Source organism: Falco peregrinus, chromosome 8 (genome assembly GCF_023634155.1).
Source record: "Falco peregrinus isolate bFalPer1 chromosome 8, bFalPer1.pri, whole genome shotgun sequence".
Taxonomy (NCBI): domain Eukaryota; kingdom Metazoa; phylum Chordata; class Aves; order Falconiformes; family Falconidae; genus Falco; species Falco peregrinus.
Genome location: NC_073728.1, coordinates 533,629 through 560,767, shown reverse-complemented (window position 1 = coordinate 560,767; position 27,139 = coordinate 533,629). Strand labels below are relative to the sequence as shown.

Below are 27,139 nucleotides of genomic sequence, written 5' to 3'. Positions count from 1 at the left end.
TTGCACTTTGGTATTAAAAGTTATGTCCAGGCCTGAACACCTCATTGAGGGCTGGGCCACACAGCAGGCTCCTCTGGGCAAAGATTTCTTTTCTAAGCAGCCATTACGCAAGTACCAATCTGTGAAAAAAATCTGAACCTCAAAGAGAGAGAACCTTGATTTGACATAGTGCTCTTGCTGCATGTTCCGTAGAAGGGAGGTCACCCACATCTTTAGATCTAATGGAAAGTAGGAAAGAAGCACCAAGTGCAAGGTTCTGCATGTGGGCTGGGGCAACACCAGGCTGGGCAGAGAACGGATGGAGAGCAGCCCTGAGGAGAAGGACTGTGGGGTGTTGGTGGATGAGAAGCTCAACTTGGCCCAGCAACGTGTGCTTGCAGCCCGGGAAGCCCAGGGCCGGGGCGGGTGGAAACTGGGCTGTAAATCCTGGGCCAAAGTTATTTCCTGCAGCTTAAGAAAACTGCATGGGTCTGGTGATGTCTGGTCGCTGTTTTTAAACCCACACCCCCCCCCCCAGTCGGTATTTCTAATAACAAAGGGTTAAAAGCCAGCAGGCAGTCCCCGCGGTGGCACGCAGGCAGCAGGCAGGCAGGTGCCAGCGGCGCCCAGAGCCCCCAGCAGCATCAAGGGCAGCACCCACCGCCGCAGGCAGCGCGGCCAAGCAGAGCGGAGTGTCCGCAGCAGCGCAAGCCCCGCGCACCGCCCCCCTCGCTGCCGCAGCCGCCCCGCAGGAACTGGGACTGGGTGCAAAGGAAGAGCGGCTGCCGGCCTGGGAACTGCTCCGCCGGGCAGCGGCCGCTGGCTGATACACGTGTCAGCGAGAACCGCTGGAACAGGAAGCAGCTGTTTCTTCCAGCTGTGACACACTCACCCCTGGTCATCGAGAACACGGAGAGAACACCGATGCGACACCCGTTGCCGTGCCAAAGCTCCATTTCTTGCAACATCGCTACACGTCTGACAAGGGAAGCCAGCTGGCAGCTGCTGCACATCTGTCACCGCCAGAAAGCACCCCCGCTTCCAAGGGGCGTCCACCAGCAGACGGAGATCTAGGAAGAAAAGGGAACGCTGAGTACACAGCAGGGCTCGGGTATGTTTCCCTCGGCAGCGTACAGAGCAACCGCATTTCTGTCGGGCACTACAAAATACGCTTCCAACGGCAGACTAGAACCTGATCACCTGAGGCCGACCCTGCCTGGGCAGGGGTACAACAGGGCACACACGGGAAACCACATCCCACCCTGCTCCCGGTAACAAGACTATCGGTAAAAACATCTTTATTACAGAAGGTGCTACTTATTTAAAATACCTTATTACAAAACATCTTATTACAAAAGTTATTTTTAAAAAAGTAGTATCTTGTTACAAACCATCTTATTACAGAAGTTACTACTGGTTAAGAAAGATCTTATTACAGAAGCTGTAAGGAAAGGTTTCGCCTCAGTTCATCTTACTGCCCGGTGCTCCCTTAGCACATCCCGGCCACAGCTGGGAGCTACACAAGCCGAGGCGGTCCTGACAGCTTCTCTGCTCCCTTCTCGTGCGTTTTGCTCAGGGCTGGCTCGTATGAACACGCATGAAGCCATTACATGGATGGTTTAGGTGCTCTTCCACATGGATCTCCTGAACACAAGTAGAGGATGTGCCCCCTTTATCCTTCAAACAGTATTTTAACATGAACACAAATGTATAGCTATTAAAAACTTAAGATCTGCTATCAACATAAGTACAATCTTCCTCTAAAAGTTTAAAAAATATTTTCAAGACATAATTAGAACAGAGTACTAGAATAATAAATAACTTATCATTACAGATACCATTAGCATCAAAAGGAAATTATTAAACCAGAAGAATTCCCCAGGAACGTAAAAGATCAGCAGCTGTGACATACATACACTTGCTGGTGAAACAGAGAGCTGGTTCAGGAAGGAAGAAGGTTTCCTGGTTAATCACTTAGAAAATTAGCTCATCTTTCCTTTAGCTGCTCTCCTGAAATCTCAGACCCATTCAGACCCAGAATCTTGCGACTTTCCAATGCTTTTGTTTCATACACGATCCCCAGTAAAGGGCCACGGTACGACTGCAAGCAAAGACAGCGAGAGCACCAACCACCACCTATGCCGAGCATACTGTAGCTCCCAACAACGTTAAATAGATAAATAAATAAGTGAAACAGATTCCTAACAGAGCACTAAAACCCATCTGCTTCCCAGTAAGGATGTCTCAAGAAAGTGTTTAAGGGTTCCTGTAAAGTTCAGACTTTCCAAATCTAAAGAATACAAACAGCTAAGGAATTACTTCATATTAATTACTCTGACCACTCGGTGCTTTATAACTTGACAGGTAGAAAATGTAATGAAAGAGGCCTACTGAACAATACCCTACCAAGTTAAAAAGAAAGCAAAAAATAGAGTGGTGTGGGGCTGGTTTTTTTGCTGGTTTTTTGTTGTTTTGTTTGGGGCTTTTTTGTGTGTGGTCTTTGGTGTTTTGTTGGGGTTTGTTTTTTTTTTTTTTTTAAACACAGCTGAAATGATCCAAAGTGGCTGTTGTGGGCAAAGCTCCACGGCTGCTGGAGTCTGACAGGGGAATCCAGCTGGCAGCTGCTGCACATTTGTCACCCACTTCTCACTCTCTTATTTCATCCTCCAGAAAGCACCCCCGCTTCCGAGGTACATCCACCGGTAGACGGAGATCTAGGAAGAAAAGGGAACACTGAGTACGTATCAGTGCTTGGATATGTTTCCCTTGGCAGCATACAGAGCAATTGCATTTCTATCAGGTACTATAAAATATGCTTTCAATGTCAGACTATAACCTGATCACCTGAGGCCTACTGTTTAAAGAAACAGGAATTCTTCCAATTTTTCAAAAATTTAAATATAAAACCCCAAAGCAGATTATAAGAAAAGTGCTCCCATTCTTCAGTATGTATTATTTAGAAATGCCTTTGCCACCATGGATACCAAAAGCCAAACATTAATTACTATAAGCCCCTGGCAGTATCTACAGAAAGGCCTGACCTGCTTGTGCCATATCCCTTTGTTTACCCAGAAAAGGCACAACTGCCTCAAAGCACACCACAGCCAGCACCAGGATCCCAGAAAAAAACTCGTGGCGTCACAGAGAGGACAGACAAGAGGCTCCTTTTTTGACAGTTACCTCGATCCACAGCAACACAGAGATACTTCCCACGTATGGCCAGATCTTGCAGGTCAAGAAAGTGAACAAGTACCCCGATAAAGTCACAACAGCGCTACCACTGCAAACATCACCCACAAGAAATTTAACCTCTAAACAAACACATTCACATCTTCCAGCCTCTGTTCGTTCTCTGTACTACAAAGTTCCTGCCCAACAGGCACCACTTTTGCACTTTCTGACACCTGCCTCCTGCCAAAGCAGACTCTGTTGGGAACACATCTTGAAAACGCATAGGGATGGAGAAATGAGGGGGCTTGTAACAATGCACCTCTAAATTATGGCAAGTTAAGACACAGGGTATGACACCCACTCATCCCAAAGAGCAGACTGCCAGGACAGGCAATTTGAAATGCCTTCAATGAATATATAATGACGTCAAGGTAATGGCAACTGAGCTGGAGCAAGCAGCTGCCGCTCGGACTCCCGAGAGCAACTTCGCTTTGGGCTTCACACAGCTCAGCTTCAAGAGCTCAGGGCCAGGCCTGTCCCCACATTAACTCTTAACACCTTTGTAGGAAGAGATCTCACTGTGACCGGATAGGAAAACTAAATGAACATTAACAGTATTTTTGGCTGGAAGGTGCAGGAAACAGTTCAAGGGAACAGATGACAGCATGGGAGACCTTGCCTGAATGAAGATTTGCCCTTAGCAATTGCACCTAGAAATCTATTTACCTTGGAGGGAATGAGAGAGAACACACAGTGACACAACTGCAGCGGCATGGGAGTGGGTGGTAAATGTCTAGGGCACCTTGCAGCATAAAAAAGAAAAAAAGTCAGAGAAAGTCATCAGATTATTTGCAGGACTAGACGACTCACAGAAAATATATGGTCAGCCATCGAGAAAGAAAGATTTTTTGCTTAATGTCTCAGCATCAGCTTAAATGCTTCAATCCACAAGTAACAAACGCCCCCTGCTCCATTCTGAGATGCCTATTTCCAGAAAGACGGGCTGCAAACAAAAATTCCTCCCATCAGAATCTGGTCCTTCTCCCGTGCTCTTTTAGAAGAGGAAGCACAAGCCACAGATATTAGGTCCAGTACAGCTGTGCTCACTAGCTGAGTATGCCTGTGGAGCACAATGCAGAGGAGATGGGGAAGGAGACTCAAAGTATTTACAGAGTTCCTCTCAATCCTTTGTGAAGTCCAAAAGGACTCCTGTTGCAAGTGTGTATGCTGCCAACAAAAGCGGACAGATTTATTTCAAAACTCCCATTTTAACAGACAAGCTCAGCTAGAAAGTAGTGGGAAAAGCAGATGCATCATCAGCACCTTCAAATCTATGTCCTAAGAGTGAGCTTGGGGCTGAAAAAAAGCAGTCCCTGAAAGGTGAACTATTCCTTGCACCTCCGTGTGATAAACACGGCAGGAGCTAGAGCACCATATCCATCGCCTCTCAAGAAAAAGAGTGGGAAGGGAACAGATGACACAGCCCGTAATCATTTGCAATGATGTATCTTAGCGCCGAGTTAAGTTCTGCACCCTTTGTAGCAGACTCTGGCTCCCGGGAGGACTCAGAAGTAGTTGAAGAGGAGGGTTCTTCACCCGCTGTGTAGTTAATCTGCATTAATGACATTAACTTACAAAAACCACAGTGGATGCTAAATGTTTGCACAGCTTCAAAAAGGGACTCTAAAAATCAACTGAAGGTTACTGAGGCCTTTTCTGCTTAATGGTACAGAAATGCCGAAGACACTGTTGGAGACAGGACAATGAACTAGAGACACCTTTCATCTAGATTCTGCTGGGCAGAATGTTCTTAAAACTGGTAAACTAGAATTTAGCTGAGAAGGCTGGTTAAATACATTGGTTTTCCATTTGAAGGAAGCAGATAACCCATCTCAGTGATTTATGGTGCTGCAGAGATGGGCTGGCAGCTACGGAGGGAAACCCTGGGGACGGTGTTTTAGGGAAAGGACGCTTGTCTTTTCTTGCTACAGAACAGCTGTGAAATGCAAAGAAGTCCAGTCCACTCTTTGGAGGGAAGCAATGCCCTCTCCACAAAGGCGGGTTTGATTCTTGGTGCGTTTTTACAGATTAACACCTCGGGTTGGGCTCAGAGCTGCTCCCAGTCACTGAAATGTACCACATTATATTGGCTCTCGCTGTGTGGTATCTAGAACTTGGTGTCACCACGTAACAAAGAAAAGTGATGTTAAAGAAAAGTGACATTAACATAGAAAAAAACAGCCTACTGAAATAGATGGAAGAAGAGCCTTTTTCACAGCAGGGTGCATGTATCAAACTGCAGGCTCAGAAAACTTGCAAAGGAGTGCCCAAAGGAAAACAGGAAAACAGAGAGGACTCCAACACACTCAGAGGGCAAGTTGCCAAGAAACACCTGGAAATCATCGTGATGCATTTTAGCACAGAGAGATTAAAAAAGAAGTTGTTTCCAGAGTCTCACAGAGGACAGGAGGTGCTGACAGACAAAGGTGTAGTCAGAGCAGCACAAGTCAGCTTGCACTTGAGCCTGCCTGCTTCAGGCTTACAGCTGACATGCAGCCGACAGGCTATGCCAGCTTGGAGGCTTCTATCATGCACCCAAACTGACTTTGGGCTAGCTTGAGCCTGATCACGTTTGGCTCAGGTGTGCTGTCTATCTCTACCCTTAACATGCACACCAAGCCCCAAAGGTACAACAGTGGAATTGCAGACCTGGATGACCGTCACATTTCCCAGAGAGTAGACTATGCCAATCGTTGCTAATTAGCATTAGCATAACAGTGTTTCATCCCTGTGGAACAATCCCATGGGAATGCTTTCCAACATGTTCCTGTACATAACTTTACAACTGGCACGTTAAGCAAATGTTTTGCTTCAGATATGAAAGCTGAGAAGTTTGCTAGTTATCTGTGATACCAGGAAGTAATTGAACAAGAACTCTCGATTATGTGTTTTAAACAAAAGCTTGTCTTTTTTCAAGGTGGCATCCCACCTTTTTTCTCAGCTTCCTGACAGAAAGACTTTATTCCTTACTTAAATGTTTGAAACTGATGGGCATTATGAGCTGAACTATTAACTAGCATCATGATCTGGAATCTAGAAACCACCCTTTGAAGTGAGCAACAGCTCTTCAAACCCCACCATCGGCTCTTTGATGAACAGCTGTGAGGGAAACAGCTTCTTAGAGACTTGCAGGCTGAACCGAATTCCCCTCTAGAATGGATCCCAAGTACTTTTTGTGTCCTCTTACGTCTCTCTAATTCTGTGGACATTTAGGTTTTCCCTTCAGTTACTAGATTTGTGAAGTTTTTAGCCTCAGATACTCTGTGGCTTGTTTTTCTCATGTGCTTCAGGACACTACCAGACTGGTACAATGTGTTCAGTGATCTGAGACAAAGAGTTCAGACTTCTACACTAGCTTCATCAGTTTGGTGGGTTTTGCCCCTGGAACTTCCATAGTTACCTCATTACTCAGTGTTTCCTTCACAGCACTGTCGCCCTCCAGCGAACACGTCTATGGACTTAAATCTCAATATTGTGACATCCAGGTTTCTGGCGCAACTCCCAGAACTTCAAGTTTTATTTACTTACATAATTTATACCCTTTCCCACATCAGAGTAATTAGCATACGTGTCTCTATTGAAGTGTGTTGATAAGTACACTAAGAGGTTGTACAAGTTTAGTATTTTAACTGAAGGAACAATGAGGTATCTACATGGCAGACAACAATTCTTCTACTCTCCCCTTTCTGTAATAGTTAGTTTCAGAGTAGCTGTCACCGTAATCTCTGAGAAAACGTAGAATCTTTCTTACCGAGAGAGTTGCCTGTGTCTGAACTGCGTCTTTTCCGGGAGAAAGATTTTACAGATGAATCTGTCTGTTCTACAGATTCGTTCACAGGCTCAGCTCCTGAAGTGAATTGTCTCTCTTCTGTCTCCGATGTCCTGGATTCACTTTTAACACTAGTATTCTCCTTAAAAAAACACAACACAACACCAAAAGAAATAAAACCAAAGATCACTCAATGTTATCTTATAATAAAACTAATATAAAACCAATAAAACAAAATAAAAGCTATTCTTCTCCACTCCAAAAGGGCATCTAACAGGTGGTGAACACTGCCTAGACAGTTGACATAGTAAGTGTTTTTAACTCAGAATTAAGGTTGCTAAATTGAAACAACCTCTTACAAAACATCATATTAAGCAAAATATGAGATCAGAAAACTAGAATACACAAAGTTAGGGTACATGTCCCCACAGTCTGAACTTTTCCCTCAGTTATTAAAATAGCTAGAAGAAATAAGCTAGAAGAAATATAGGTGCACTCATTCTTACCAGCACGTGTAATAATAACGACAGATCTAGCTCAACTTGACAGAGCTGTGTGATGCAGAACCACACGTGAACCACACATTTCTGGTTGGGAATCTCACCCCGCCCCATCCAGTCGTTAAGACATTAAGTTACAACGTGTTGCTTGCTTTTTAGAGCCCTCTGCTGCTGCTCTACATGTATTTTGCAGGCAACCATTTGGCAAACTGGTACATTTCCATGAACATGTGGCAAAAACCTGTAGCTTAAAAAAAAAAAAAAAAAAAGACCCGGACAACCAAGTTCTGTTTCATTTTCACTGAGGCAGTACAGGCCCAAAGTTAAGCACCTGGAATCTACCTTTAGACAGAAAAATTTTCACAGTATCACCTGTTCTAGAATAGTCATCTCTTCTGCAAATATCTTATGCATCAATAACCTAAAGATGAATGACTGCTCAGAGCCTGCAATGTTTCCTTCTATTAAGGGGAAAAAAAGCTTTTGAAAACCATTATGTGTGAGTTTACAGAAGACAAGAGGTCACACCTGGTAATAAGATAGTCTTTCCAAAAATCATGCTCACCACCTTGAGTCTGTCATTACTCAATGTTGAGTATATAACAGGCTATGTGTATACGTATCAATAGAAACACACATACATTGCTTGACAAAGTTGTATAATAACATTCAAAAAGGCCTGTGCAAATACAGTAATGGAGTACTCCAGGGAGAACTAGTTCCCTCCCACACACCTCCTGCACTTGCTGGATACCCATTTGACTCGGTTTTTCCTCTTTGAAATGTGCTGTCTGGATGTATTGCTTTAGTACTGTTAACAAGGCCACGTGAAAAACACGTGGCTAGCGGTGCCTTTTGTCTGATGTCTGAACCACAACTCCTTCCCAGGCACAAAAACAAAGAAGGCAGGCAGGCTGTAGGTCACTACCTTCACCAGCTAGAATCCAAGTCTCACGAGTGATGATGACTTCTCTATTCCTGGTGACATTTCCATAATAGCAAGTTCTAGAAAAATCAGTGAGCAGCCTTCATCAAGTAGTGAGAGAAGGGAAGATTTCTCAGGTAAGCATTCTAAACCGGATATTCCACCGGACAACTGCTCTAGAAACAATTCTGCAAACTTCATTATTTAAAAAGAAGAGACTAATGAAAAGCAATACCAGGCAGGGGATGTAGATACCAAATTGCAGTGTTTGATAAAGAAAAAACAAGTAACATGCATATTGGGATAACCATTATCAAGAAACTGTTACTAGCACACGTGGTGAAAGTAGTCTAGACACTCTAACTAGCAGTTCTGCAAAGGACCTGGGGATGCTGCAGTGCCCAGTAAGGCTAACGACACCTTGGGCTACACCGGGACGAGCGTGGCCAGCAAACTGAGGAAATTTCATTCCCCCTCACTGGTGAACCTGTACTTCCAATGCTGTGTCCAATTTTAACCCTTACAGCTGCGTGTGTGGAAACTGAAGAGCAGTCATACTGCACAGCACCCCTTTCAGATTTCTTTTTATCACTGTGTTTATAGAATCTTACACACCAACTCTTCAGTAATCTAATGTAATAGGTAATAATACCATTTTCATCCTAACAGCATCAGCCTAGCCCACACAAGTCTGGTTCCCAAGCTATCCCTTTTTTTTATTGTTCGGTCTTTTAAGCGAACATGTTTCTGACCATGGATTCACTGCACCTGTGGACAGACCCTCCACTCAGGTCTAATACTTCTGCAACTTCAGAGTCCAAAACATTGTTTGGCAGAGAATCAAGCAAAGCTACCAAAGCTGACAGACGTGAAAGTTTTGCCTTTTCACTTCAGTTACTGAAAAACGCCAAAACTGCTGCATCTCACTACTTACACGACTTACGAGACACTGACTGGACTATACCTATACCCAGCTGGAACCATGATGGGAAGCTGAGGTACTAAAATTAGCAACTCGCATGAACAGGGTTTGCTGGATTCACCTTCCCCAAAGAAAGCAAGCGTTTCAGCCTTCACATAGGTATGCTGCCAAGGAGACTGAACGAAATCAGAGGCAAATTCCTCTTGATCAAGCATTACAGAAATGTTCTATTTCCACTTTAAGAAGAAAATAAAACATTTCTTAGGAGTAGGAGTGGAATAAGAGGTGCCCATTGAAGGCCAAAGCCTCTAAAAGTCTAGGACAGAAATTCACTGAGGCTGAGAGGACAACGCTGGATCTGACCTGTTGAATGTACTAACTCTTTTCATGTAAAGAGCTGCTCTTTAATTTGCTGTCTTTTAGGAAATCGGGAAAACAGAATAAAGCAGGTTTCTACTAAACTGTTACTTCTACAAGGAAGACAGTTCAAGGCTCAGTGCTGGTCACAAGAGTAATTAAATGCTGGGAAATACTGTGAACGAAACAGAAAACAAAACAGTACCAGCTTGGTCAAAAGGTCCCGTATGCTAAAACCGACAGTTTCAAGGGCTGACTTCAGTCCACAGAGCAGAAACCCAAGATGAAGTACACAGTATCATCGCAAGTCTTCCGGCTGAAAGTAGCTGGAATGTGTAAGCAGGAATGCCCTGCTCTGTTTGCGCTCCTTGTTCTTGCTCTTCCCTACACATCAGGTTACAGTTGTTGTTTTGAGACTTGACGCTGGGCAAGACAAACCTTTGATCTGACCCAGCAGAGCTGTTCTGATGCTCTTGTATGAACAGTGGAGGAATTTGCTCCCCCTCTGCTTGTGTAGAGAGGAATAGAGCGGTCTTCTGTGCACGCCCACTATTCTGTCATAAGCTTGCTCTAAAACACATGGTACCAACAGCCACTGAAAGCCTGAGTGCTTCCAGATTCCGGGATGAGGAAGAGAACTGTGCTGGAGCCTGATGTGAGGAGTACAGGCACCGAAGCCTCCTCTGGAGAGTTCTGCACCTGCCATGACCCCAGGCTCTGGACAAGTAGGGTGTTAAAGTTAACCTTCCCTCTCCCGACTTTGGGAGGAGGAGACTAGTTGAAGAGTAGTTCTAACAGAAAGAGGGAATCTGTCAAACAAAACGCTGAACAGTCCCTGAATTGCTTTTCAATTGCTCAAAAAATGAGGCCAGTTATTTAACCCGTTACAGTCCAGGACCAACATCAGGATTCTCACAAATATACAAAACCTCCCTCCCAAACAACTACGTGGTTCGTGTGCTTAATTCCCCCAGTTCTTGACAAGGAAGTTCGGGTCACGGACTCCAAAGGCCTTCAACAAGGGACAACCTATCATTCTAAAAATGCAGTTCCAAAATTCTAAAACTGACAACATTTAAAGTGCGGTCAACACTTAATATAATGAGTGGGCACCAATTAAGGAGTGCTGCCAACTCTATGCACTAGCACAGGGATGTGCTCTTCCCTACACGGTACTGAGCAGAACGGTCTAGTCTAGGCTTGAGCTATGCAGAGGCTTGATCAGGATACACACCCCTTTCTAGAAAGATACCCAAGAGGAAGATACTAATCTTTATAACGCTGAAAGCAACAACGGGAGGTTTGCGCCAGCTGATGATTTCCGATCTAGAAACTTCAGTGAAGGCGTCAAGCTACCGACAGAACAATAAGACAGTAGCTTCAATGCACACACAAAAATGAGATTGAGTGCCTACATGCAAGGTAGGTCTCATGCAGCAGAAACAGATGCAGTCAATCTCCTGAGCTTACCTTGTTTTCAAAACAAAACAAAACAAAAAGCAGAGCACGCATTTGCTGCCTTAACAGAGTAACATCTAGAATGCCCCTCACCCCTCATGAGACTTACAATTTTACATACCGGGAAGACCAGGTACAGGTAGACCGAAGTACAATTACAACTTGTTGTACACCACAAAGTATAAACCAATGAAGATGCTTTATACCAGTCAAATGTCAATAAACTATACTTTCCACAGAAAACAGAACTTACAACTATTTATCAGAAACAATCTAACCGTTTATCTAAATTTAAGCAAAAATCTGCCTCCAACAGCAATTCTCAAAATACTCTTCTTTGTTGGAGATTAAAGATGGTATGTTACAACCTAAAAAAGCATCCACTTCATCACCACGAATACACCTGCACTACGCATGTTTCCCATGCAAATGAGCACCCTAACTTGGCCAACAGGCTGACACATGTCATGCTCATTAACATGGGAAACATGGGATACTTTTTCATTCCGTCTTCTTTTTTATATCTTGTTTTACCAAGCAAACCCTTCACTGTACATTAAAAGCTTAATTAAAGAAGCCTTCAGTTCTTAAGCAGGCAAGAATATTGAAAAGCTACCGGTCCAGACCCTAGCATTACTATCAAATATAGTTAGCTCAAGAAAGATGTTGGTTTACCTCCCCTTACCCCTTACCTGCTCTGGACTGAACAATTCTTCCTGAAAAAACATGAGGGAGAACTCAGCTGGGCAGTGATCTGGTTCTTTGCTCCGTTTTTCATCTGCTTCCTGTGTGGTCAGAAGTTCTTGTAGTATTTTAGCAGCAGCAGCAGTTTCTATAGACAGAGTGGGATCGGCAGCACAAAGAATGTCAGAAGGCTGTAATGGAGACAAATTCAGTGCTCCATCTGCTTCCACCAGAAATTATGTGTCTGAAGTTACAGAGTGAGACATTCCAGCTGGCTTTCCTCAGTTGAAGGTGGTGCGTAACTATTAACAGGCGGTGCCTGATTTCCATTAAACTCCAGGATCGAATACTGGCTCTCTACAGGTGCCACTCCCACCTTTTCAGCTTTGCATGATGAATGCACCTCAGCGGCAACCTGAAACGTGGCTTCAAGACTGACTTCTGCCTTCTTGTTTTCTTCAGATATATTACATAGCCAGTCAGACGGCATCAGTTCAGCTTCATAAGATGACTGCATTGGAGGATTCTGGAAAAAACAAAATACAGTGAACTTGTGTATCAAAAAATTACCATGACAGGATGTGTATTGATTCTGTTTATCCATTTATCCAAAAGCTTGAAAGATTGTCCGTTATTCTCAGTTTAATAGCAAGTTTAACCAGAAGAAAAAAGAAAAAAGCTACTGCTTTGTCTTGGTTTTCATTAACCACCTTACTCTTGGCACGCTTCCTTTCTTCTATTCATGGTCTATCCTGGAGAGAAGGTTACTTACTAGGAGCTGGTGTATGCCTGCAGATGCATTGTCTGCACACCCTTTGCACCGCAGGTGTTAAATATACCCAAGCATTCAAATCAGAGACTTCTGGTCTTAGTAGGACCTGTGGGGGTACACTAGAACCACCCTCTTCACGTGCCACATACGTAATAGAAAATGAGAGAGAAAATCCACCCGCCTTCAGTTCCTTCTAAAACTCAAGCATTCCTGTTGTTGTAGTATAAAAAAATCAGTATAAACCACATCATTTTTAAGCAAAAGAAAAAGGTCCACATGCTGTAAATGTGCATATGGACAACACAACTTGAGGAACTCACCGCTTCTTAACCAATAATACCATTTTCCTCCTCAAGTGATTGTCCATAGGCACATCTACACAAGGGGTGCCCCCCAGGAACGCCCCAGTCCCAGGATGAGTGGGAGTTCAAATACCGGTGAAAGCAAATACTGCAAAACTGCCCTGCCTGTCACAGCCTCACATCTGGACTCTCCGGTCATGACAATGTCCCACAGAGGCACAACCCAAAGTCTGCATCGATCTGCATAAAAACCCGACAGAATTTCAGGTCAGAAACACTTCTTGTAGAACCTACAGAGACTGCCTTTGCCATCACAGATCACGTCTGAACACTACTAAAATTTTTCACTGTAATAACATCACAGGACGACAGGACACAATCAGCAATCCAGTGATGATTTTTTTAGTAGCATTCCTATATATCGAATAACCTTTAAAACAGAATGAAGACAATGAAAGAGTTTTTCCAAAGCAGCAAGTCCTACCCAAGTGAAATGATAGATGACATTTTAACAGCCAGTGTCTGTACTGCTACTTCTTCTGGAGGTGACTCAGTCAAAGGACACTAGAAGGGTCATTTCTTCTGACAAATACAAGTCATACAATGATGTTGAACAGAAACTCAGGTCTATTTAAAATACAGCCTTCTTTTGGAAGAGATCCAGTATGAAGGAGTAGTCCTTAGTGCCTGACTATCCTTAGACCTTTTAGCTGAGGTCATGGTTAATGAAAAGCTACTTCCAGAGACGAGTAAATTAGAGAACAGGAAGCTACAGGATCACCTACTAGGAAAGCCGTATCAGATCAAATGCCAGTGAAGGACTTGGTCTCTCCCTGATGGAGATACCACAAAGAGATGAGATCCTGTCTCCTGGGTGTGTGAAGGCAAGTCCTAGTGTGGATTCGTGTACATGTGCCAGTTTGCAGATAGCCACAAACTGTGGAGGGTGGGGGGAAACGGAGGGGGAAATAAAACCTGGAATTTGAGAAATTTAGGTTAAGTTAAGCAAAATCTTTTCATTAAAGGCTAAGCCACCTTTATGTTTTTATGAGATAGGTTCAAACATTATTCCTCTCATTTGATTTTTTTTCAGTTCTATTTTTTTAAAATGTTAATAAGGTGTTTCATTTCTGTTGCATTGCTTGTTTAGTGTCATAAGTAGTCAGGATTCTAAGTAAGATCTGGATTACCAAACCATCCAGGAATAAGATCATCCCTGCCAAAAACCAACCAACCAACCCACCCATACTGAAGCTTTTTCTGCCTCTTCTTAGGGGACCTCAGCTTGAAGCTGTTATAGCACATATTGTCCTCTTGGATGCACTACAGGATCTCGTGTGTATTTCCAACAGGAGAAAGGGGCCACACAAAGGTACAATTTAAATCCTTTTAGTTCACCTGGAGAAGGATGGGGGGAGGCAGCAATGAAACAAGGAAAACCGATAAAAGATTGAGAAGTCAGGGCCTGAAAGACTAATAGCTTGCTGGTCATTCAAGCTCAAGAGGAAAAATGGTCTAACTTAGCAGAAGTGGTGAAAGAGAAGACGGGCATTTCACTTACAAGATTAGCGTGGCATGTGCAGGAATTAAAGCACAACCACACCTTTTCAGGGACCGCTAGGACTACACAAATCTGGCTTGAGTGCTTGGGCAATCGGAATTAGTTCAGACTTGACTTCTTTTTGAAATAACATGGCTGATTATCATTCCTTATTACAAATAAAAGCAAACTACTTAGGACTGCTTTTAAGGTCAGAAAGTTCTTCTTTTTTCTTGCACGTTTATTTCTTCCATTTCCCGTTACCTCTTGCTTCAGTTCCACAAGGAAATACCGACAGCTTAATAACCATGGTAATAGCAATAATCAAACGGCAGGGCTGCTATTAAAAAAAAACAAAACGAGGTGGGGGCAGGAAAAAAAAAATTAAAAAAAATCGCTGAAATCCCGTATGTAGCCTCAGTTCACATCTATGATAAAGCAGCGGGGAAGTATTGAGCTAATGGTTGTGAGCTGCCAGCACTGCTGTTGCAGAAGATAGCAGGAGGTCTCTCAAAAGACTCATTCCTACCCAAGGATACTGATTCATCACACTAATCCAAACCCCACTTAAGAGAACCCAAATGAAAAATGGGTAAGAAGTTGTACCTGAGCTCCCTGGTTTGTAACCAACCGTGATGAGAGTGTAATACAAACCTCTGAAACCCCGATTTCAGAAACCTGGTGAGATACACCATCATCAGCCACCATGTCTGGGTATAACCACCTATGTCCCCTTGCCATTCCACGCAGTAATTCTCTGTAGCTTTTCCTGGAGAGCAAACTGCAGCCAACCAACCAGTTAGTTACCGGCCTGGTCTGCCCATGTTCCAGTCAGGGTCACCTAACACTTTCAGCAGCTCAGGTGCGTACTGTACAAGCCCAGCAGCTGGCCTCCAAGACCCAGAAACTCCACCTGTCTTAATCTCTCCTAAACTTAAAAGTGATGCTCTCTGCAAGACCCAGTAAGAACAGCACAAGGTTAGGCTTCCTTGTCCAAGAGTGCCCGCTTTTCCTTCTGAGACCACAAAGCACCGGCTGGATCCAACAGAAACGGGGCTGGTAACCAGCTTGCTGACTACTAGTGTGCCGATACGGTTCGCTGTCTTCGGGACTGGTCCAGCAGTTTCGTATAGGCTTTGCCACTCCTACCTAGCAGCACACAGCGTGACCAAACAGCCTAAAACGCCCCGCAAACCACACTTCAACAGCATCGCACTGAATTCCTGCAACTGGTAGAAGGTATTGAGTGGAACGATAGGAAATATACCATGCAATAGTTCTATTTTTTGTGAAGAACAATAAAAATGCTTAGTCAGCCAGGGCTGATAAATTTTACCGCTTTTGAGGATTTGTGCAAGTGGTTACTGATGGATGATCAATACACCAGCCGGGCAGGATGCTCAATACTGCAGCTTGCCACATCCCCCAGCAGAAGTTTGGGGAAGTATATGCCCCAGAACACACAAAAGGCAAACTGATTATTCCCCACAGCTCAGCAAGAACCGCAGGCAAACTGCTGTCTTCTGTACCACCTGCACAGCCTGTCACCACGTTCCAGGAGAAATGACCTAGGCTATGCTAAGACTCGGAAATCTCAAGAAGTCCCGTTGATCCACGCGGTACGATAGCTGTGTTACCCTGCTCAGAGACAGCCGGTTACTGACCTGGTGGAACTGATACAGGGCACTGCTTGCCTTTGGCCTTCTGTCTGCCCAGATGCTCGGCAGCTTTTTGCTGGGGGTTTCCAGGAAACAAAGCAACCACTAGCAAGTGGCCGAAAGCTCTTCTGACTCCACACGCCGCCCATGGACTTGCTTCTCCAAACAACTGATTTTTACTAGACCCTTTGGACACTGTATATTATCCTTCAATCTAGCCACAACACCACCTCTGACAACTCCTTTGGAATGATTTACTATCCCATGGATCTCGGCCTTCCGAGATAAGCTATTTAATTGTGACTGCCCATCGCTCAGATGGATCCTCATGTCCTGGATGAAAAAAGCAGCTCACAATGAAAGTGAGAGGACAAAGATGCAGTGTGCGAAAAATAAATACTACAATATCGACGGCATGACTGGCTGTTGGCTATTTATAGCCTTACACTAACGTGTTACCCTGGCCATAACCTGCCCATCTTGGATTAGCTTATAAGTCACGAATAAAAGAGAAAGGTTGATATTTGCAAGACAGGAAACTGGATGATCAAGCTTGGGTAGGTCAACCCTTTTTCAACACGCATAAGCATAACTTGCTTCGCTTGTCCTCTGTGAGGGGGAAAAAAGTATATGCGTTATGCTGTAATAGAAAAGGAAGCTCTTGCATTTTTACTTCAGATCTTCTGATATCTGATAAGCCAGGCCCTCCAAATAAGGCGCAGTTTCCACTAAAATTACATAAAGCATTTACAAGAAGTACTGGAGTTACCTTTAATAAGAGATCTCCGAGGTGGGGCCCATTCCACAAAGTCACCTTAGTTTTCCTCGTTCATCAAATCAAACTCAGGACTGCAGGAAGCTGTCCGGGACAAAGAAGTGGAGCTGCTTCTCAGTATTTTCATAATATTAAAGAATCTCTTTTTGTCCAGGCAAGAACATTCTTCAAATACAAATGCAGGCTCATTAACTAAAAGTGATTCTGGTGAAGTCAAGCAAAAACACTCCACTGATGAGGACACCCACTATGCTGCTACCCTGAAACCTAACTTGAATTACAAAACTACCCGTTTAACATTCAGTGGTTCTTTGAAATAGGTATTTGTAAACCACATCACTTTCACTTCATCAAGCAGATCAGTTTTCAAATTTATATCCTTAATTTCACAAGTGTATAAACCTGCAGTTCATTCATACAGTCTCCTTCTCTTTCACCTCCTTTCAGTAGGCTACGCTCACCTGGAGAAAGCTGTCGTGGGTGCACGCTGAAGCAGTAGGACCAGCACAGCCAGCCAGAGGATCTGTGTGGGCTGCTGCTGAACAGCTCTGTGGTGTGGCTGCAAGAATTCAAACACAGCTATCAGACTGCCAGAACTTGTGTCTGGTGTGCAGTTCTATTGCTTACTTTGATTAAACATTTCAATAATCACACAGTAAACGACATTCCAGAAATTTATTGTTACCTCCCAAGTCATTTTAAGACCAATTTCTTAACCTTAAAAATATTTAAGATATGTATAGATGTATTAAAAATATATATTGTAAAACTGGTAACACACACACATACATGCAGAAACCTCATAATCAGAGTCTTTTGTGTCTTAGTATCACCTCTCTGATTTGGCTGCTTGAGTTTCTTGTCACAATACACCACAGAAAGCGTATTCACATAGCTGAGCCTAGGTGTTCATACACACTTGTGACCATGTGAATTTTAAGACTTACAAAGAAAATGAATTATCTTAACCAAGAGTGTATCATTCCGAAGAATATCATGACTACTCCTAAACTACCACTCACCAGAAAGGTCTTCATAGGTAAATGAACCCTACAGCCACAGATGCATTCAAAAGGCGCGACTGGACTTGCATTGTCAGGTGGCACTAATATTTCTCACATGGTCTCCATGACTGATTTTTCATTATTAGACACTCTCGGATAATAAAGCTTCAACGCATTTCTTTGACGCGATTCTACTACTGTCAAAGGTTTTGCAGATAGTTGAAAGTAAACAGAACTAAATCCTTAAACTAATTATGGTCTAAGGCTAGTGGGGAAAAAAAGACTTAGATGAGCGTATTTTATGTTACTGACTTTTCAATAAGAATCATAATGAAAAACCAGGGAAATCTTTTTGTCACGGAAGTTAACAAACAAGTTTGAAGACACACAAAAAGAAATCTTTTGACAAAGTTCTACTTTGATTTCATTTAATGGGACTTCAAAAGTGAAATGAAGAGAGTCAAGAATAAGATTGAACATACATTCTTTAGTTCTCTCACTTACTAAATACATATCTTAAGGTTAACTATCACTTTCCAAACAAACTAATCTTGCTGCTGTGCTTTCATGATGAAGGAAACCAGACTTTTTCATGTGGACATTTGAAGAAACACGCTTTCAGCATTCTGTATGTTATAATATATAGAAGAAAGGATAGCGGAGAGATTAAGAGATACACAGGCACAGAAGTAAAACCGCTGAGACAGTCCTAGAGTGACAGTGAAAATTAAAAGATTTATCATACTCCAGTGAAATGTCACTTACACTCTCAGAAACGCTAATTAATTCACTGGAGGTTTCAAACGCCTCAGATTCCCTAAGTTTCTGTATTTTAGTTTTGATTACACCTTGCAAAATTTGGTATGTTTTCGCTGCGTTCTCACACCCACCTCCCACCCCAGAAGGTTCTACCTGAGCAACATAGCCAAGTTATCCTTTAAACTTAAAGCAACGAGCGTCATCCAGTGAGAGAGATCTCCATATTCATGTCTAAATCTACGCTGGTCTCCCTCAGCTCCCCTACAGGCAGTACTTCAAAACAGGCACTTCCAGGACACCAGTAATCTTACCCCAAGACAAACTCTAAACCGAGCTACGTGAAATCGCACCCAAGACGCCCCTTTCCTTCCCTTGACTACGGGAGAGGGCTGGGGCCTTAGCTGAGACAGAGACAACTACAATTCATCATGATGAGTTTCAGCCTATGCTCTGTAACCAATAGAAACGCAAAGCGGGGACCACCTCCCACCTCCCACCTTAATTAAGCAAGTATTCTGGATGAGGCTTGGAGCTACCTGGTCTAATAGAAGGTGTCCCTGCCCATGGCAGGGGGGTGGGAACTTGCTGATCTTTAAGGTCCCTTCCAACCCAAACCATTCTATGACTCTCAGGACACCTGCTCCTGGGAGAAGACTTGATAGTTAGCAGCTGGTAAGGCAGGCTCCACACTCTGGCCACCACAGAAATCTTTGCATAAGGAGCACGTGGCAGAAGTTGCCTGTCTCTTAAACATTTAAGTGTGTCTACAAGAAATGCCCAGCTCCTCAGAACCCTTCCTTGACAAAAATGACGTTACAGAAACTGTTGATTATTGTCCGAAATGTTCTCAGCAGAGGTCTCAGAAGACATGCACAAAAGATGTAATGATTTCACTGCGTAGGATTTCTAAACAGGGATAGATAGCTGTCTTTGTGAAGGTGCGGCTGCCAAAGGAGGAGCAGGCAGAAGGAAAGAATAACAACTGAGCTTTAGTTTGTTCAAGGAAAGAGTCACTGTTCTGAATTTCAGAAGTTTTAGGGAAACTAAAAAAAACACCACAAACCCACAACGAATACACCACCACTCCCCAGAAAATACCCTATCATGTGATTTTTTCCCATTCAAGGTAAGGGCAAGGAAAAGAACAGTAATTTGCTTCAACTCCTCTTCTGAAGAATAAAAACACTTCAGTGAGACTGATTTACTTTGCAATTGAGTGATTAAGTGAGACTGACAATTGTGGCAGAAATAATTTCGAAAAAAGAAAGGAGCCAAGACTTTTGTACTTTCTAGTTTTCAGTGCATAAAAAAATACAACATAAAGAAGCTAAGCAAGAAAAAAAATTTAGATACAAAAATAGTATGAGCAGAATGAAATATTCTACACCAGGAGTCCTCAAACTACGGCCCACGGGCCGGATATGGCCCCCCAGGGTCCTCAATCCAGCCCCCCCTATTTACAGAACACCCCCACCCGTGCCGGGGGTTGGAGGGGGAAACCAAGCAGATGCAGATGACTTCCTGCCATCTAATCCGCGCGCCGGCCCCCTGTTTATAAAGTTTGAGGACCCCTGTTCTGCACAATACTTTTGACTGATCTTTGAGTTTAAAACCTTAACCTGGAAAAACATGAGACCAAGGCCTAGGATACTACTTCTTAACAAGGTCTCAGTGCTTTAATATCATTGTCCAAGTTTTGCTTAATTAAAAAAACAAAAATGAAAGTTAGCCTCACACCGACTAGTAATGGACAAATATTCTTCTCCTCGCCCTTTCACCTCAACAGAAAGGCTATCCAGAAAATCACCAGGGGACACACAAAATCTGGAGGAAGGGCACGAATACCAAACAGAAACTCCTTTTGCTTTAGGTCCATCTTCCTTTTAGACTTGACACTTTCTAATTCTCACTTGAGATATACACATGGCGGAGTATTGTAGAAAAATATTGGAAAGTCTCACTTTAAAATCTATTTTTGAAAAGCAAATGCAGAAATTTTTTTTCATACCTGTTGGATAGCAGGCTTGTGAGTACGGCACTGAAGATGCAGAGCTGCTGCAATTTGCAATGGATGCGGCAACGCTTTGAGTCCCTTGCTGAAGTGGCGGAAGAGAAGCCACAGGCTGGAGGGTGTACGTGGCTCCTGTTGGAAGTGTCTGGAGTACAGGAAAGGCAGCCCCTTTATCTGGAAAAGCTGGGGAAGCCCCTTGCCCTGGCAGCAACCCAAGTGGTCCCTGCTGGATCCAAGTGGAAGGGACTGGAGTCGGATCTAATCTTTGTGCTGGTGAAGTGCTGGGGGCTTGGCACGAGGTTGCCATGTAGGAGTAAGGAGGGAAAACACCTTGACCGTAAAGTTGATGAAACTGTCCTACAGTCAGCAGTCCTGCAGTGGGTACAAAATAAAGCGAAACAAGTGTTAAGGAAAGGAGTTTTCACAGGCAAAGAAAGGCAATATGAGGAGCCAAGGCTCTACAACATGATTTGGGAAGACTACCTTTGCTCCAGCGTACTTAATCCAGAAAGGAGACTGTACTCTTAGACCCGAGCATGCACTAACTGCTGTGTGGCACACGAGTGAAGCGCCAACACAGAGGTGTCTGCGTAGCATTCAATCTCCTTAAACTGGCAGTAACGAGTTACCCATATTTAGAAATGTGCTATAAATCAAAATGTGTAGTAACTTACTAAACCAAACAAAAGCAATTTTGAAAGTACGGTGTGTTAAATCAGACAATACATTCTAAAAAAGGGACATCATAAAGCAAGATTTGACCAAACTCCACTACTGACAGCTCACAAACAGCTAAGGGAAGGGCAATGTCAAAATCCTCCAATGGACTTTGCAAGTACTTTATGACAAGTCATTTATTTGGTCAAGAAAAAAATTTCAAAGCCAATTTTTTCTCAGCTCAACTAGTTCAGTGCAGACTAAAATATCCCAGTCTTTGCCATTTTGTTATTTCTTAGACAGTCCTTTTATTCTTCTCTATTATTTTATAGTTTCCTCTCTCAGACAGTTACTGTTTCATGAAATGGTATTTGCTTTTATACCATGACAGCTCAATTTCTGTTTTGGTGACTTTGTGGAAACACTGACAGTAACACCACAAACGCCTGTGCTCATTGATTTCTGCAAGAACTACTGCATTTGTGACTCCCCTGCAGGATTGCATTTAGCCATGAGAATTACAAGTTTCAGGATGGTTCACGTCAATAGGGTTTATCTAGAAGCCAGGCTTTCTCAGACCTGTAGTTTCCAATTCTCAGCCAAAAGGACTTTTTTTAAAAATAGCCTCACATTTACCTCTTGCACTCCTCTGATGAAATCAGTAACATACAGTCATTATTCTGCAAGTTCACATTTAACCATTAAGAATCACTAAATAAATACCAGCTGACCCTGAAGATTTGCTAAGACTTAATGTATAGGACCGTTTATTTCCTGTTCAGTACTTTCACCATTTATAAACAGAGAAGGAACAGGGGTATGAAAATTCTTTTCTTTATATTTTACCTTTGGATAGGGACATGAAGATTATCTAGTTCTAACACGTAAACAAGACACCACGGGATGCCAAGTTACCAACCTCCAGTTGCTGTCCAGGAATTGTTCCTGAATGTTTAACAGAGCGTTACACCCTGCAAGACACTGGGAACAGACGTGCCCCTAAACAGTCAGTACAGAGCGCACAGTGCATTGTCAGCCTGTCAGAACTTGACTGCATAGAAACCCCAATGTTTTCCTTGTTCTGTCTTTCTAGAAAATGAGACTCCTAGAGCAAAAACTCTGAAACTGCAGCCATAAAAACAGAGGACAAAAAATGAAAGTCATCTCTTTCTCATAATTTCCTTTACCAATGGTCTGCGTTACATCAGACAAACCACGTCACTGAAGTCTGCAATGACTCATCTTAGCCTTAACAAGGTTAACATCAAATCATTAGTTTAAATGTTTCCTAGCCTCCCTACTGAAATAAGTTCCATCCCTTCTCAGATGCTTCATTTTGTCTTCTTGGTATTGCACGTGCAGTTCCACACACATCACGGAAAACACCACTTGAATTAGATGACAGTTCCTACCCTGACACAGTAACCAAGAGTATGGGGATACCCTACTCTGCTCTAAAGGCCAGCCGGTGCTGCAGACAGCAGTACCGTCAACTGCTTCTCCCCTTCTCCTGGTCGCACAGTCCTGCCGCTTCTCCTACACCGCGCCTTACAGCTCTGCACCCATGGGGTGCATCACTCGGGTCCAAGAGCCAGCCAGGCTATTAAAGTCTTCTCCGATCACTGCGCTGAACCAACACGTTGCTGTATCAGCTGCAAGGAAGATGACAGTTAACACGCCACCAAGGGAATGGGAAGCCGGAGTGCTCTTCTGGCAGCAGCCCAAGAGCACTGCAAAGCAAGATATTCACATCTTCCTTACACAGCACCAACTACAAAGCTTTAGGGCCGACACAAAATTTGTGGAATAATCCTGAGGGCTCACACTTGTCTTGGGAAAACTCAGATCCTCTCAAAGAGGGTTAGAAAGAAAGAAAACACGTTCTAGGGCTTTTCAGCAGTATTATTTTCTAATTAGCTCTCACCTACTCATTCAATCAGTTTTAAAAACTACGTAGCTTGTGAATTCTTTTTCAGGAGACAACTGACAAAAATCTTACTACCAGGTCTTGTCTCCTTTGCACAAAACTAACAGGATGCTCTAGTTATCACTTCACACAACTCACTGCTTCACACACATGTAATGACAGCATATTAAGCATCCCTACTGATGGGCATCCTTACTGACGGGCAAGAAGCAGTAACGTTCATCTGGTAGAGCTGTGCCAGCTCCACAGAGATCGAGCAAGGGTGTTCTTAGTGTAGCACGCAATGGAGACTGTACTGTAGTCTACAGGCAGCCTGAAATACATGTGAACCATGCTACTCATGCTTACTGGCAGCAGATCTACCTGCATAAACAACAACAGCTTCCCTACACCAGCTGAACTGAGATGCCACCGGCAAGGACAGGTAACCCTTCTCCCTCAGGAGAGCGTTGATTTTCAAATCCCATGCTACCCAGCGCTTCTCAAAAACCCACCAAGGCCCCACATGGCCCACTCTGACTCACCAGGCCTGCTGAGCGTCGAGGGCGGAGGCAGCGGCTGCCCGTTCAGTGGCGTGCCAGGCAAGCGCTGGAAGCGGTTGGGTGGGCGGCTGGTCACATCCAGGCCCGCTGCCATCTTCGCCTTGTTGCCCTTCGTCAGGCGCTTCAGGTGGACAAGGAGGTCGGGGCGGTCGCGGCGAAAGTGGGGGCTGCGGAAGTGATGCAGGGGCCCAGTGCAGTTGCCACCGTTGCCTTGTCCACCCTCTGGGCCCGGCCCAGGCCCGGGCCCCACCACACTGCTCCCCGGCAACATCCCCACCTTGCGGAAGCCATAGAGACTGAGCTGCCGGATGAAGCTGCTGAAGTTCGTGGTCTTGAAGAAACCGGCGGCTGCCGCTGCCCCACGGCCACCCGGCTGCGCGGCGACGGCCGGCCCGGCGCCCAGCAGCTCGCACTCACAGAGCGGCTGGTTGATGACCAGCCCCTGGCCGGAGGCACCCCAGCGAACGGAGCGGCAGCGCGGGCTGTTGACCAGCCGCCACAGCCTGGCGGGGAAGGTGTCGGCACTGACGGGGACGGGCTGCTGCGACGCGTCCGTGTCGGTAGGTGGCACCAACCGCCGCGCGCTCAACCGCCGCCCGCGCGGCCTCCGCTTCCGTGCCCCGCCTGCGAGGCGCTGCCCGCCGCGCGCGGCCCCCGGCCCTCAGCCCCGCCGCGGCGCTGGTCCGCGCAGCGCCCCGGTCCCTCGGCACGGCACGGCCGCAGCCCGGCCCCCCCTCAGCCCCCGCCATCCCCTCAGCTCCCCCTCAGCCCCGCCATCCCCCTCAGCTCCCCCTCAGCCCCGCCATCCCCCTCAGCTCCCCCTCAGCCCCGCCATCCCCCTCAGCTCCCCCTCAGCCCCGCCATCCCCTCAGCTCCCCCTCAGCCCCGCCATCCCCTCAGCTCCCCCTCAGCCCCGCCATCCCCCTCAGCTCCCCCTCAGCCCCGCCATCCCCCTCAACCTCCCCCTCAGCTCCGCCATCCCCCTCAGCTCCCCCCGTCCATTCAGCTCCCCATGTCCCCTCAGCCGGGCCATGTCCCTCAGCCCCGCCATCCCCCTCCGCCCCGCCGGTCCCCTCGGCCACCCCCTCCGCCCCGCCGGTCCCCTCACCCCGCCGGCCCCTCAGCTCCGCTGCCACCAGCATCTGCCGTAGCTTCCGTGAGCGACCGGGCGGCTGAGGCCCGGGGCCGAAAGCTGCCGCTCGGGGCGGCCCCGCTGCCAGCCCACAGCCGTCCCGGGGGCAGCCTGGACGTCCTTGAACCACGGCGCGGGTGGGCGCCGGGCCGTGGAAAGCGGCTGCAGGCGGGGCAGAGCGGGGAACACGCGTTCCGCAGCCCCGCGCCCCGCCATGGCTGCCCGGCGCCGGGACCGCGCGCGGAAAAGGGGGCGGGGCCGCAGGGCCACGTGACACAACATCGAATCCCAGGGAGGGGCGGGGCGGGGGCGGGTTCTGCTGAGCAGCCGGACCTGCCCGGGCGCCGCGGCTGCCGCGGGGTGCGGGCGGCGGGGACGGAGAGGGGCGCGGGCGGCGGGGGCTCGGGAGCTGCTCCATGTGCCGGGGGCACCCCGGGCTGGTGCATACCCCTCCGGGAGGAATGCAGCCGGCAGAGCAAAAGTGTCGGCTTAAAAACCACTGGCAGTTCACAAAAGGAAAAGCGAATTTATAAGGAGTGCAGAGGAACACGGAACAAATCGGGAATTGTGTCACATTTGCCCCAAAACCCCCCAGACCTGTGCAGTTCTGATCCCCACGCCAGAACAGATCAAGTGGAGTTAAAATGGGGCAGAGAAAATCAGCAGCGAGGGTAAGAACTAGCTTCAGCGGAAGGAAATACTGAAGAAGGAATCTTCAGAGGGGCAGTTATATAAAAATATAGGTAGTAAAGTTGTAGTTAGTGTAAAGGAGGCAAGCACGACTCATGGAGGATTTCAAACAGGAGAAATCAAATCAGGTACTTAATCACAGGGAAACCGGGGAACTAATTGCCACAGGATGTTTTGGGTACCATAATGTTACTTGGCTAAGGGAGGGTGTGGGGGGGTGCGTGTGTGTGAAGAAAAGAGAGAGGAAAAAAGAACAAGATTAGCTACATTCACAAAGACTAGAACTCTTAAAGCGGCACCTTTGTCACTGCGAGTGCTTGCACTGTGCGCTGGCACAGCTCTGAGGCGGTGCCTGAGCTGCACTGGTGCAGATCTGCCTTCTTCTCAGCCTTGTGCTGCCAGCTGTGACTGCAGGCAGACTGCAGGAACCAGCAGAACCATCCTTACCGCTGCAGAACAGGAATCTGCTACGAACCAACAGGCAAAGAAGAGCAGGGAGCCAGGGAAGGAAGAGTGCGGTGATCTCTCTCTCTGCTTGCATCTTGCCCACAGGTCACCAGCAGTGGCAGAAGAAAATGACATTCCTCTGTCTTGGCTGCCCTCAAAGCAAGACAGTAGTGAGAAGACTGAGCACCTGTGTGTTTTGTGACCTCAAAATACATTATCTTGGAGTTGTCGTAAGATTTCTTAGCAAGAAGGTACAAAACCAAACCTCTTCTTTAACTAAAGTCGTCCTTATTGCTTTGGTTTACAGCACAGCCCCTAACCACCAAGGCAAGTAAAAGCGCAGTAAGTTCCAGAAAGGGAACAAAATTGAATAAACTGATGGGAAACTGTTCCTATTTTTAAACTGAAAGCAAAATCCCTCTGCTCTTCTGCATAGCTGAAGTGAGGAAAATTATGTTTGGGTGGGGTTGCTTAACAGAGTTTCACACTTCAAATTAAACCAGAAGCAGAAATTTTGTCAATGTTGTCATCAAAGCTGAAATCCAGCACCACAGAAGGATGCTGCTTTACCCAAGGAATTAATGGCCTACGATTCTAGTAAGCTCATGCTGTCATCTTCCCAAGACGCTTTGCAATTTTTTTCCCCTCGGTAATAACTTATTAAGAATTATGTTGCTCAGTGTAAACAGCTAAAACTTAAGTAAAGCAAATCTGAAAAATCCAGAAAAATGTCCATTTCACAATAAATTCTTCTTGGCATTCCTGAGGTTGTCTTTTGCATTACTTCGGTGAAATGAATTTGGGTTTCTCTCTCCTTGTGCAGCAAGAGTGCCAGAAGACCATGACTACCTGATGGTGGGACAGGTGAGGTTTTTAGTGTATCATCCGTAACTCAGGGCAGAGCCAGCAATACGTAGTCCATAACTGAAATGCAGAGCATGATTCCCTAAAACTAACACAAAGAAACAGCGGTCCCTTTCGTACCACTGGCCATTCTTGACTTCAGCCACAAGAGTGGATTCATTTGCCACTTCTTGGTCAGTGGGTTAAATTTGGTCCTGAGGACTTTAAATTGTTACTTTAATCGTCAAAGATTGT

The 27,139-nt window shown here is 45.4% G+C and overlaps 1 protein-coding gene across 1 annotated transcript; it reads right to left on the bottom strand.

Moving 5' to 3' along the window:
• Window positions 1-1,631: 1,631 nt before the first annotated feature.
• LOC129785002 (heat shock factor protein 5-like) lies at window positions 1,632-25,350 on the bottom strand. The gene is made up of 7 exons (XM_055812026.1): window positions 24,881-25,350; window positions 23,755-24,275; window positions 20,644-21,018; window positions 17,334-17,431; window positions 11,834-12,351; window positions 6,962-7,121; window positions 1,632-2,693 (listed from the first exon to the last, which is right to left on the bottom strand). Exons 1-5 carry the CDS (start codon window positions 25,348-25,350, stop codon window positions 12,076-12,078), a joined length of 1,740 nt encoding a protein of 579 aa, XP_055668001.1. The 3' UTR covers window positions 1,632-2,693; window positions 6,962-7,121; window positions 11,834-12,075.
• Window positions 25,351-27,139: the final 1,789 nt, after the last annotated feature.